This window comes from Sycon ciliatum, chromosome 7 (assembly GCF_964019385.1).
Source record: "Sycon ciliatum chromosome 7, ocSycCili1.1, whole genome shotgun sequence".
Classification (NCBI taxonomy): Eukaryota; Metazoa; Porifera; class Calcarea; order Leucosolenida; family Sycettidae; genus Sycon; species Sycon ciliatum.
The window spans coordinates 4,111,528-4,124,702 of record NC_088649.1 but is presented as its reverse complement, the minus strand read 5'-3'; the positions used below and the strand labels follow the sequence as shown (position 1 = coordinate 4,124,702).

Sequence of the window (13,175 nt, the reverse complement as noted above, 5' to 3'; positions counted from 1 at the left end):
AGATGTCCATCTGCAGTAGATGTCCATCTGCAGTAGATGTCCATCTGCAGTAGATGTCCATCTGCAGTAGATGTCCATCTGCAGTAGATGTCCATCTGCAGTAGATGTCCATCTGCAGTAGGGCAGTTTTAGTAACGGACTATTCCTTTTGCAGAGCTTCGATCAGTCGCCACAAATCAGGAAGATCGCGACCAACCGCAGAGGCAAACCTGTTATGCCACCCCTCGACGTGGTTGTTAGCCCTTGTGCAGAGATCTCGGACATTCCACCGTGCAACCGGACAGCTTTCTACCCAGGTCGTGCGGAAATATTCGCACTCCGCCTGGAGTTGAGGCAAGTGCGCTTGCTGCTCTTCCTGGAGAACATCAAATTGCTCCAATACTAGTTTGTACTTGGTCTGTCCGAAGAAATGCAAGGGAGGAATCTCCCAGTCACAGCGGTGGGCGTCAACCGGTGATGAAAATCCCCTCATATGATGGAACGCAGCCATTGGAGCGTTATCTTGACCTGTTCGAGGACATCTGTTCCAAGAACGAGTTCGAAGAAAGCGAATGGCTGCTGCGACTGCGCATCGCGCTAGCGGGTAGCAAAGCGGAGAGGATATGTATTGGATGCAATAATTACGAGGAAGCAAAACGAGAGTTGCTTGCCTCGCTCGGAAAGACTCCGGATAAAGCGTGGAAGACATTGCTGACAGGCAAGCAGCGGTCAGATGAGTCGTTTCATCAATACGTTGTCCGTGTTTGCCGAGAGGTAGAGGTGTGGGCCACACTCGCTATGACAGAAGATGGCGAGGTGGACACCAAGTATAGCGCCGATATAGGAAAAATGTCCCCGGTGCTGCAAGCAATGGCAAAGCAGGTAATCTTGGAGCAATGCGGACCTGAGATGAAGACGTACCTGGTCGAACGGCAGTGCTACGGGATGTCACTGCGCCAGGTACAGGAGCACGGCGCGTCTTACCAGGTCGCGCACGGACGACAGGGTGATACTGCCAGGAAGCCAGTAGAACGATCCGTGCCAAGGCCCACGGCGTCGGCACAGTGCATGGCGATATCGGTCGCAGATGCAGAGAAGCAGCTAAAGTCGCTGCCACAGGAAGGGAGAAAGGGTTTTCTGCAGCGAGAGAGACTCTGCTGGAACTGCCTTAAGTATGGCCATATGGCCAGAGAATGTCGGTCAGGCTCGAGATGCACGAAATGCCAGAGGAAACACCACCTGCTAATACATGATGTGTTGGATAGAGCAGGTTACAGCCGGGAGAAACCGACTGAGATAGTTACGGAGAAGAATGTTGGGTCGTGCTGTCTACACTCGCCAAGTGTGCGGCTGATGACCGGAGTGGCACGAGTTGAGGGAAGAACTCGAAACGCGAAGGTTCGCGTGTTCCTGGACTCGGGTGCTGAGGCGTCATTCGTGACTGCAGCGTTGGTGTCAGCAATCGATGCAGAACACGTTGGGGTTGAAAATGTAGAGGTGAAGCCGTTCGGCGCGGAACCAACCCAACAGCGCATGGATAAGTACGCCATCACGATCCAGGGTAGCTCCGCTAGCATTCGGGTACGCGCGTTCGTGAAACCAACGCTTGAGCTGGACCTGAAGTGCGCAAGTCCGCAGACCGTTGCGCAGTGGCACAGTTGGGGAGTAGAGCTGAGTGACAAGCCTCAACAAGGGACATCAGACGAAATACATATGCTGATTGGTGCAGACTATATCAACGCGGTACTGCACAGCAAGAAGGAAGTTAATGGTGAGACGGTGTGGAACACAGAGATAGGTAATGTATTATCTGGTCCAGCGTCTGCACCAAGTCGAAACAGTCAGCCGGTGACCGTGTCATGTGTCACAGCCCACATCGACAAACTATGGCAGTTGGATGAACCTCCAGAACAACATCAGCACCTGCCATCTTTCCCGCTATGTCGCCAGGGCAGCGGGTACCAAGTGGGTCTCTTGTGGCGAAATGAGCGTCGGCCAACGGATAACTTTGCTCAAGCTAGAGTCATCGCAACGCGGCTTCTTGAAAAGCTGAAGAGGAATGGGAAGCGTGCGCTCTATGATGATGTGCTGATCAGGGAGTACCGCGAGCTTGGAGCAATTGAGCTGGAGCCATGTGAGAGCGATGCCGGGTACTATGTACCGCATCATGGTGTGTTCCGCGAGCACGCTGCAACCACGAAGTTAAGAGTGGTGTTCAATGCCTCGGCGACGGCGCCAGATGGCAAGTCGTTGAACGACATGGTTGACCCTGGACCGTCGCTATTGCCGAGTCTCGCAGGTATGCTATTACGGTTCCGTGAATATAAGAGCGCGCTGCAAGCGGACATCCGCAAGGCTTTCTTCATGGTCGCGGTTAATCCCGAAGACCGTCCGTACCTGCGTTTCTTGTGGCCCGGTCGAAGCGACAGCGATGAACTGTTAACCTGGAGGCTAACGAACCTGCCATTTGGCGTAAACTGCTCGCCATACATGCTTACTGCGGTGATTCAGCATCACTTGAAGGAGCTACGGGCGTTGTCTGCACCCAAAGAGCGAGATCGTATTGATCTCTTGCTCACGAGTTTCTACGTTGACGATTTGGTCTCTAGTGTCTCAAATGCCTCGGAAGCTAAGGAGATGCAAGAGTTCAGCGTGCGTGTGCTTACGGATGCTGGCATGGAGTTACGCAAGTGGCGAGGCAACGAAATCCCGTGCGATCCAGAGGCCGGAGATAAAGTTCTCGGTCTGAAATGGAAAACCAGTGATGACTTGCTCAGCATAGCAGCGCTAGGCGAGTCCGATAGGCCGTCTGTTTGGATCCGGCGATCCCTCCTCAAGTGTGTTGCATCAGTGTTTGATCCGCTAGGTCTAGCAGCACCGGCAGTTGTGCCGGGAAAGATACTGCTACAGCAAGCCTGGAAAGTCGGAGGCGACTGGGATGATATGTTGCCTGATGGCATCGCAGCCGCATGTGCGCAATGGTGGGGAGAGTTGGCCGAAGTGGTGAGCATTGACATACCACGTTGGATTTGCTGCAATCTTGACACGCCGATTGCGCTTCCTGCCTTCGCCGATGCCAGTGAGAAAGCGTTTGGATGTTGTTTGTATGCAGTCGTCAATGGACAGTCGCACTTGGTATTTGCCAAGGCCAAAGTGTCACCTGTGTCTCCGCCCACGTTAGCCCGCCTTGAGTTACAAGCAGTATGTTTAGCGGCTCGCTACGCTGAGTTTGTGGTGAAGGAGCTGCGTGTGACCGTCACGCAAGTCTATGGCTGGACTGACAGTCTCACTACCGTTCATTGGATCAGTAATCCATCGTACAAATGGAAAACATTTGTGGCTAACCGCGTCAGTCAAGTCCAAGAGATATCGAAGAAGGTCGGCATTGTGTGGAACCATTGCCCAGGCCTTCACAACCCAGCAGATTTACCGTCGCGTGGGAGTAGTGCACAGCAGATCCGTAGTCCGTTCTGGAGGGGCGGACCAACCTGGATCACGGAGCCCAATGACTGGCCCACCGCATCCTCAACCGCAGCTACAGATGAGTCCAGTGTAGAAGTACGAGTGTCAGCCACCACCTGTAGTCGAGAATCTGATAAGGAATGGTGGCTCCGATTCAGTAAATGGTCGAGGGCACAGGGCATGGTGACTCGGATGTTGCAGTGGAAGCACACTGAGCCTCGTGCTGAACTCTATTTTGCAGCAGACAACGTATTGTACCGCATCGTTCAAGCCGCATGTTTCGCTGAGGATCTTGAGCTGATCAAGCAAGGTCAACCAGTGAAGCCTGGGTCGAAGGTGTATCAGCTTGCACCGTTTCTGGATGAGCATGGAGTGCTCAGAGCCGGGGGACGACTTCAGCACAGCGAGTTGGCGTATGGAGCCAAGCACCCAGTCCTGTTAGGCAAACATCATCTGACCGAGTTGCTGTTGGAGAAAATGCATGTTGAAAGGATGCACCAAGGTGTAGAAGGAGTCTTGTCGTTCATCCGTCAGAAATTCTGGATTATCGGTGGTCGACGGGCGCTACGCAACATTACTCAGCGATGTGTTACATGCCGCCGCTACAAGGCTAAGGCTGCCTCAGAAGTCTGCCCGCCGCTGCCGGAAGACCGAGTTGTTCACGAGAGGCCGTTCGCAACTACCGGCATCGACTATGCTGGTCCGTTGTACGTGCGCCGTGGTGAGTCATCTCCGAAGGTATGGATAGCATTGTTTGTGTGTGCCACCACCAGAGCAGTTCACTTGGAGGTGGTCGATAGTTTAAGTACCGAGTCATTCTTGATGGCTTTTCGGAAGTTTGTCGCGAGACGTAGTTTGCCGTCTCGGATCAGGTCTGACAACGCTACAACGTTCAAGGCGGCATCTGACAAACTGGGTGTGCCATGGATGTTCAATCCTCCAGCTGCACCATGGCATGGAGGCTTCTATGAGCGAATGGTTGGTACAGTGAAGAGTGCCTTGAAAAAGGTAATGGGAACAGCGTTTCTGAAGGTTCAGGAGCTTGAGACCATCTTGTATGAGGTTGAAGCAGTGGTGAATAGTCGTCCGTTAACTTATGTGTCTGATAGCCTGGATGAGCCACCAGTAACCCCTGCAATGATGATGGGTAACATTTGGATGTCGTCAGCGAAGCCAGCAGGTACCCCGGACGCTACGCATATGTCAGCGAGATTGCGTTACCTCAGTCAGACACTGAAGCATGTCAAGAATCGTTGGGAGGTGGAGTACCTAAGTCAGCTGAACAAGCACCAACAGACCATGTCGCGCCCTTTAGCTGTGGGTGATGTTGTCTTTGTTCTCGATGATACCAAGCGCAAACAGTTCTGGCGTTTGGGACGGATCATCGAGTTATTCCCTGGTCGAGATGGCAAGCGTCGTGTTGCCAAGGTTAAGTTGAGTACCAGTACCCTGTTGAGGCCGATCCAAAGGTTAGTGCCATTAGAAGTATCGTCACAGGACGTGGCTCCTGGGCTTGCCGATACCGCTCAACCTGCTATCGTCCCTCAGCAGCCAGCGTATGAACCGCCAGCACCGTTACCACCACCACGGCAGCAGGAGATGACGCGTTCTGGGCGCGTAGTCAGAGCCCCGGATCGTTTTTGACTTGTGTGCATTGTTGTACGGCGGTGAGAAGCCCTTTGGTGGGGAGAATGTTGTAAACCACCAGTTCTCAATTGGGAAAGGCCTTCGCGCTTATGGCATTGTATTCGTTGAAATGTTGTATTTCGACTCCGCCGTACCGCTGATGTTGCTGCATGGCATACGCTATATGCGTTGTGTGCGTTTTGCTGTATACGCTGTTATGTCCAGTTTTATATGCTTATGTTTGCATGTACGCTGTTTCTGCATGCTATAAATAGCTGGTGTTATTAGTGTTCATTGTTAATTATCAGATGAAGTGAAATATACTGTGTAAAGGAAAAGAGTTGTCCTCGTGCCGTGTGGTCGTACGATCCTGACAATTTAGAGAATCTTGCAGGGTTCACAACAGTAATACTAACGTGATGGTAATAATACAGTAGGTATCGGTTATAGCGTGGGTGTTTGAAAAACGACATTATTTTGATTCTTATAATTATTGCCGATATTTCTCACACGCGATAAATCACGTGTGACATACCATATGCGCGCACGTTTGGCATGTGGACACGTACACATGATACACACGGATCAATCAGACTCGCGGTCGTACTAGGCGACTGCGGAGCAGCGGATGCGAGAGAAGTCGGAGGAAAGAGTCCGACTGGACAGAAAAAGTGATTCTCCAATACGGCCTTGGACATAACTCTCTTTTGTGTTGAATATTATTGTATTGAGTATGCACAGAGCACAGATGTTATTACTACAGGCGATACACTTTGCACTAATCTGGCATATTTTGCTACACAAAATCCATTATTAGGGCCGATATATTCTACTATGCGATAATACTGCTTGTAAGAATAAACATACACATAAAATATGTGTTATGATTATGAAAAAATGAGTGTTCATTCTTCATATTAGCCCCCCCCCCCCCCCCCTCCCCCCAGTATAGCACGACCTAATGTTTTTTTATTTTATTAAATTTTTTATTTTTTATGAAAGTGCACATGCCTACATAGAATGGAAGATAACAAGAACATCAAGAGAACATAGGGGACTACAAAGGGCGTGTAGGTGCTATTGAGCTGTGCCGGTGAGGTGAAGTGCGCTCCCCCGACCAATGGTCTCGGGATCAAGGCGCACATCACGCACCATGGGGGAAAGGGAGAGAAGAAAGACTGTGTGTGAAGCGTGAGAACCTGAGAGCCAGACAATGATGGATGTGACACTGTGTCACCACAGCCACAGCTCGTCTCATCACTTACACGCCCCATTTTGGCGCGACCAATTACGTTAGCGCTCAAATATAAGCGAGCTCATTGCACACGTAACCCATAATGTGCAGGCCCACGTTATTATTACCATCACGTTACAGTGCGTATCGGTTATAGTGTGGTCGTATACAAGAATATACTGCTTACAACACACGGCATAAACTAGTAGTAGTTTAAGGTTAAGCTTATTATTTACACCCAAAGCATGCTAGCAGCGCAACCTTATACAAAAATTTAATAAAGAGGAAAGGAACAAAAAAAAAGGAGCAACACGTGGTGTACCGTCCATGTACGTACTGCTGCTGTCTGTATTCATTGTCACACTGAACCTCTCTATTGTCACACTGAACCTTGCAAAACAACTTTTCGGCTGCAACAACTTTTCGGCCAAATATGATCAGACCGAAAATAGAGTAAGTCTTATCAGCTGACAAGGTTTCCCTGTACACATGGCACAGGTGCATGTAGTCGACTTGCAGAGCATGCATTGTTGCTGAGCATGCATTGTTGCGTCACCATGGTCACAGCCAGCCCGCAGTCATGACAGCACTGGCGCCTTTCGGATCCTCTTTCGATCCTGTTGTTGGTATGGGTCCAGACTTGCATCCTTCGGGGAAAGGGGTGCCCTTTCCAAGCAAGCTGGCAAATCCGCCAGTTCGTGATGCCAGACTGGGTCCTTCCAGTCGGGGACCCACTCATCCATGCTGCCAAGAGTAAAATGATAACCCCTCAAGAGTGTGCAACTCCTGACACCCTTTCTATGGGGTTCGCCGACGGCGAAAACTCACATCACGCGATGTACGTAACGTCGTTGTAAGTTCCAGCCAGTTTAGCGAGCCACGGAGCAATAAAAAAAAGCACTCCCTGACGGAAAACTTGTACGCAACTCACCGGCATGATTATGGCAGATATGGGGATTGTGCGCACACCATCCTTCATTGTACATCGTACTTCGAAGTACGAAACTTACCTGAGACACGTAATGTGAGTTGTCGTCGTCGCAGACCCCCTAGGGCCATGTGCAGAGTGCACACTCTTGGAAGCTTACTTACCAGTAGAGTCAGACCTCGCCTAACCGCACACATCCGTTTCCCACTAAAAATACTGTATCCGGATAGGCGAGGGTATCGGATACTCCAACACACATACTGCATGTATGCATGACATTATGCTGTAAATCAGCGACCAACGGTTTTCTTCCGGATGGCGAGGGATCCGGATAAAAGAGGACCGGATAAGCGAGGTCTGACTGTACTCCGGATGCTACTGAAAAAAAATCACAGCAACACGTGCACGCAACAGAGGCAGGTTACTAGTAGCCACCAGAGGCCATACTGCAGCGCTATGGTCAATGTACATCCAATAAGATACAGAAGAAGCGCGTCAGAAGACAGAGAATAGGAGTGACATGACCGCAAGACATAACGACTTCAGTCGGAGTGTCCCGTGGCACCTCACAGGATACTGAGCGCGGCACTCAGTGACTGGCATTTTGAACCTTGAGATTACAGGAGTGTGCGTGTTCCTCTTGCGAGAAGTGTTGGAAAGGCCAAGTTTGTAAACAACCTCGAAAGTAGACCGATGTTTAAAACCCAAGAGAGCTGTGATTTCACGGCGAAATAAGCTCAAAATCTGTCTCCTCGTACATCAAAATCCGCCGAAAAAGGGAAAACTTAAAACGCCGAAAAGTGCTGATCTTCCCCCTCGGCTGATCTTCTGTCTCGAGCGGGCAGCTATGGCTGTGACGCTTCAACCTCTACAACTCCGAGGAACCTTTGTAGTAGCAGAATGGACATTCGTAGAAGCTCTCAACAGTGATTATAATTACGATCAAATAGAAAATAAGACAGCTGACGAAGTTCAGACGTCAACAAAAAAGAGTAAAAGACGACGGGCAAAAGCAATGGGGAACGAAAAGAGAACAGGAGACAGACAAAGGAGAGTTGCTACAAATCAAACTATGGTTATTTGGTGTGTCGACACTCCAACACACAGTGCTGACCCTGAACATCATGAGAAGCACTGAGGGTTTGAGCAGAGAAGAACGTACTCTGTTCAAAAAGTCTTCGCAACACACCAGGCAGAGGGGGAGTCCCCTACAGGTCCGGCGCAAGTGCCTCGCCGTCCGGTGATGATGACAGTCAGCTTGTAGGTAAGTGATGAGTTTCAAGCACAGTGGAACATGACTGGCGGAAGCAGTTGTTGATCAGCCCAACCATACCATCACCATTCATCCTTTGTGTATGATAGGGCCGCGGGCACACATCGCTTCTTCAGCAGAAAACACCCGCTGGTGGCCAAAGAGTTGGCCCGGTCACGGCCTGACCAGGCGGACCGGTTGCGCCGCGTCTGTCCAGGAAGCATGCCCGATCACACAAAGCCATCGTCCAGTACGGGTAAGGTTAGCTCCATGCCAGCGTCCGCCAGGCATTCCACAACCGGACCCAGCGAGAAAGCATCACTATTCTCAAAGGTACCTGAGAACAGCAGGGCACATACACAAGCAACAAACACGCAATCGTGCACGCGTACACACACATACATACATATACACACACACGCACGCACACACACACACACACACACACACACACACACACCAAGACACACACAGATATCAATCACCGCTTCCTTCGAGACTATAGCGAAGGATTAAACTACGAAAAATAAAACCATGAAAAGGATTAACAGTGCACGTGTCATTTCATCTAAACCTTAAGTCAAGGCTGGTAGGTAGGTTTCAAGAACAGTTTCCAGTGATCAGAAATAGCAATAAAAAATTATTTCCTTGAAGAAAACTAGGTCATACAGTACTAGACAGATGCAGCCTTTCCAAGCGTGTGCCACCGCCTTGCCAGGAAGCTAGCCTTTCCAAGCGTGTGCCACCGCCTTGCCAGGAAGCTAGCCTTTCCAAGCGTGTGCCACCGCCTTGCCAGGAAGCTAGCCTTTCCAAGCGTGTGCCACCGCCTTGCCAGGAAGCTAGCCTTTCCAAGCGTGTGCCACCGCCTTGCCAGGAAGCTAGCCTTTCCAAGCGTGTGCCACCGCCTTGCCAGGAAGCTAGCCTTTCCAAGCGTGTGCCACCGCCTTGCCAGGAAGCTAGCCTTTCCAAGCGTGTGCCACCGCCTTGCCAGGAAGCTAGCCTTTCCAAGCGTGTGCCGCCGCCTTGCCAGGAAGCTAGCCTTTCCAAGCGTGTGCCGCCGCCTTGCCAGGAAGCTAGCCTCGTCCCACGGACAACATCGCAACTCAGTGTTCACCACCAGCACCAGCTACAAACAGTGCCCCCCCCCCCCTCCCTCCCTAACATTCTCCACCGTCTGTTCCCATACAGAGTAGTAGATGAACGGAACAGGCTACCACAGGACATGTTCCCGGAACAGGCTACCACAGGACATGTTCCCGGAACAGGCTACCACAGGACATGTTCCCGGAACAGGCTACCACAGGACATGTTCCCGGAACAGGCTACCACAGGACATGTTCCCGGAACAGGCTACCACAGGACATGTTCCCGGAACAGGCTACCACAGGACATGTTCCCGGAACAGGCTACCACAGGACATGTTCCCGGAACAGGCTACCACAGGACATGTTCCCGGAACAGGCTACCACAGGACATGTTCCCGGAACAGGCTACCACAGGACATGTTCCCGGAACAGGCTACCACAGGACATGTTCCCGGAACAGGCTACCACAGGACATGTTCCCGGAACAGGCTACCACAGGACATGTTCCCGGAACAGGCTACCACAGGACATGTTCCCGGAACAGGCTACCACAGGACATGTTCCCGGAACAGGCTACCACAGGACATGTTCCCGGAACAGGCTACCACAGGACATGTTCCCGGAACAGGCTACCACAGGACATGTTCCCGGAACAGGCTACCACAGGACATGTTCCCGGAACAGGCTACCACAGGACATGTTCCCGGAACCGATGCCCCAGCTGAAGTCCCTGCAATCCTTCAAGACGAAGGTCCACCGCCACTTGCATGGTACTATTTGGCTCTATGCAACGGACTCCCTATGAGTCTGTGTTGCCCTATGACGAGCATCCAGCCACATCCATTATCTCTTTCTCGCTGGTTGACTCTCTATCTTAACTTCTTTCTTGTGGCTCTCTCTCTCTCTCTCTCTCTCTCTCTCTCTTTCTCATTTTATCATTTTATCTCCCTCCCTCCCTAGCTGCATTCCTATCGATGCCTGGTCGTAGGCTATGATTCCGAGACCTCCAGTCGGATGAGCCTCGCCAACCACATAAGGCACATCGCCCCTACTCCCCTTTGTCTTGTTGTCCAGTGTCACTTCAGTTGTCCTCTTTCCCTCATTGTTAGTGGGCTGTGTTTGCTAACTGTTAGTAAAAGAAAGAAAGTCCCACCCCATCTGGTCCCATATTCACCAACCACGCAAGCCAGCAAGAGCAACGGGTACTGGAAGCAATAGGAGTTGATATCAAAAAAGTAGTTTTCTTTTTAGACCAAGAGTGGCATATTATGACTAATAAAGATCGAAATATTTACGATACTTTTCTATCTTTATAAGTGATATATACCACTCTTGGGGCATGTTCGATTGGTAAGGATCGGGATCGCGATCCAGATTTCAGATCCGTCGGATCCTTCAGAGTCAACTGGACACTTTTTGGGGCCTTGACTGTTGCCATGTTGACGAAAGTAATAAAAAGTTGTACTCACCGCGCCAGTTGTACAAAAAGTCAGCAAGGTCTATCACGATCCAAGTGTGCGTACCACAATGTGTACAAAAACGATTTTTACCCGCCATATACGCACAAAGGTCACATTTGGATCCGTTGGATCCGGTCAACCCTGCTCCCCGAGGTGGGTTGACCGGATCCAAATCCGAAGGATCCGGATCCGGATTCGACCAATCGAAAGGGTGCGAATCCAGTGGATCTGGTGGATCGGGATCCCGATCCTACCAAACGAACATGCCCTTGGTCTAAAAAGAAAAAATACTTTTTTTAATATTACAATGAGAGTGGCTAACCAATGAGTTGTCCACCAACTCAATATGAGTTGAAACTGGATGACGGCACGCCTATAGACAGCAGACAACAGCACCACCAGCAGCAGTTCAGCGGCCAATTCTCACCATTCAGAGCCGAGTGGAAGGTTCTCTGCGCGTGCACGGCCTGCTTAAACAGCGCCAGCGCCATGTAGAACGTCCAGTCGGGCAGTTGTCGCCGTTGCTGCTGCTGCTGCTGCTGCTGCTGTCCCGACGAGTGCTCTAGACCACGCTGCTCACAATACGATGCAATGTAGTCGTCTTCCGACGGGATTCCCCTCGCATCCAGGTCCACACCCACTAAACCTACAGCAGTGGATGGGAACACATACACATGCACATACACATGCACATACACATAGACATGCACATACACGTGCACATACACATACAGTTCAAACAAACAACAAAGGTGAAAAGCCGCGTATAGTGCTCTGGACATTTATGCATCAAGCACTCTGCTTCGAGCTGCCTCCACCCACCCTGTTTTCACTTACAGATGAGCAGCAGTTAACAACAGCCATTAAAACACAGTATGGAGTAGAAACCCTAACCTTGGAAGCATGGCAGACCGTCATCAACGTGATACGCTACACAGTTATCCGCCAGGTTGGCAAGGGGATTTCCCACAGCTATGTGCTTCAGGCTGGCTATCACCGCGGAAACCGACTCTCCGGTGTCCATGACAACAAGGTTATCCAATCTGGAGAGAACAGAAAGAACAAAACGGGACGGTACGGCATACGTGGGTCACGAAAGCCATTCCGTGTCGACTACTGAACCAAATCTTGTAGGGCTGCATGGACACCAAGTGCACGCATACTGCCATGGGCCACATATCAGTCAATCCGACTCAGGTCTTGCTGCGTGTATACTATCGTATTATTTCCCCGTAAGTTAGTTCTCCCCAATGACTTAGTACTCCCCTATAAAAAATACACTTTCCACTGCCGAGGTTATCACCCCGAAAGACAGTTCCCCCCGAAAGATAGTAAGTTCGCACTCGTCCTACATGTACAGACACCGTACAGTACATACATCATATGCACGGACACTAGAGTTGCGCAGGCTTCCCACTGCGTGTCATTTACCCCCGATAAAAAAGTACTCCCCGAAAGATAGTACCACCCCCGAAAGTTAGTACTCATGTGGCTGCTAAGTTCGAAAGTTAGTACGTACTAACTTACGGGGAAATATGGTAGTGTGAGTGCATTTCTGATATAAAGAACTTCAGCTATAAAGAACTAATTCTCCTGCACAACGGTGTTCGTTATATGGCCCAGAATCTGCGAAAACCAGGCTTAGGGTGAAAATCATTTTTTTGAGAAAAATGATGTTTTGTAAAAAGGTTGTCGCGTGGACGATCGAGTGCAGTGAAGTGGAACCAAAGAGAATCTTGCTTGTTTGAAGAAGTAGCAGTCATGGCAGGAAGGGTTTCAGCAGTCAGGGAAGTCAAAGGGCTTCCGGTAGAGTATTCCCTGCTACTCCTCTAGTCACAACGAAGAGTTTTTGAGCTGATCGAACGGATTCCATCTCCTACACTCAGGGATGGCGAAATTTCTGCGCTAGCTGCTGCTGGCGGAATATGGTGAAGAAAATCGTCTCCAGTTAGAGTCGTGATGGCGATAGCGAGGATAACCTGGACGACATCGATCCAGCCAATCGAAGTACGGAGATACTAGCTGTTTCTGGGCCTCACGCAAAGGGAACGCGCGCAGCGGAGCTCATACGTTTGCAGCAAGTTCACGAGTAAAATGGCTTGAAGCGCAGTGTGAAAACGGTTTTGAATTGAAGTCCTTGGCGATGAAG

At 50.5% G+C, this 13,175-nt stretch overlaps 1 protein-coding gene across 1 annotated transcript in view; it reads right to left on the bottom strand.

Annotated features, from left to right (window-relative positions):
* Positions 1-8,141: 8,141 nt before the first annotated feature.
* Positions 8,142-13,175, bottom strand: part of LOC135820778 (acyl-CoA dehydrogenase family member 10-like) — a 21,357-nt gene continuing 16,323 nt past the window's right edge. Inside the window, exons 11-13 of the mRNA XM_065333813.1 lie at positions 11,921-12,069; positions 11,454-11,672; positions 8,142-8,818 (exon numbers count right to left, since the gene is read on the bottom strand). Coding sequence (XP_065189885.1) covers positions 8,712-8,818; positions 11,454-11,672; positions 11,921-12,069 — 475 coding nt within the window. The 3' untranslated portion in view covers positions 8,142-8,711. The remainder of the gene's footprint in view (positions 8,819-11,453; positions 11,673-11,920; positions 12,070-13,175) is intronic.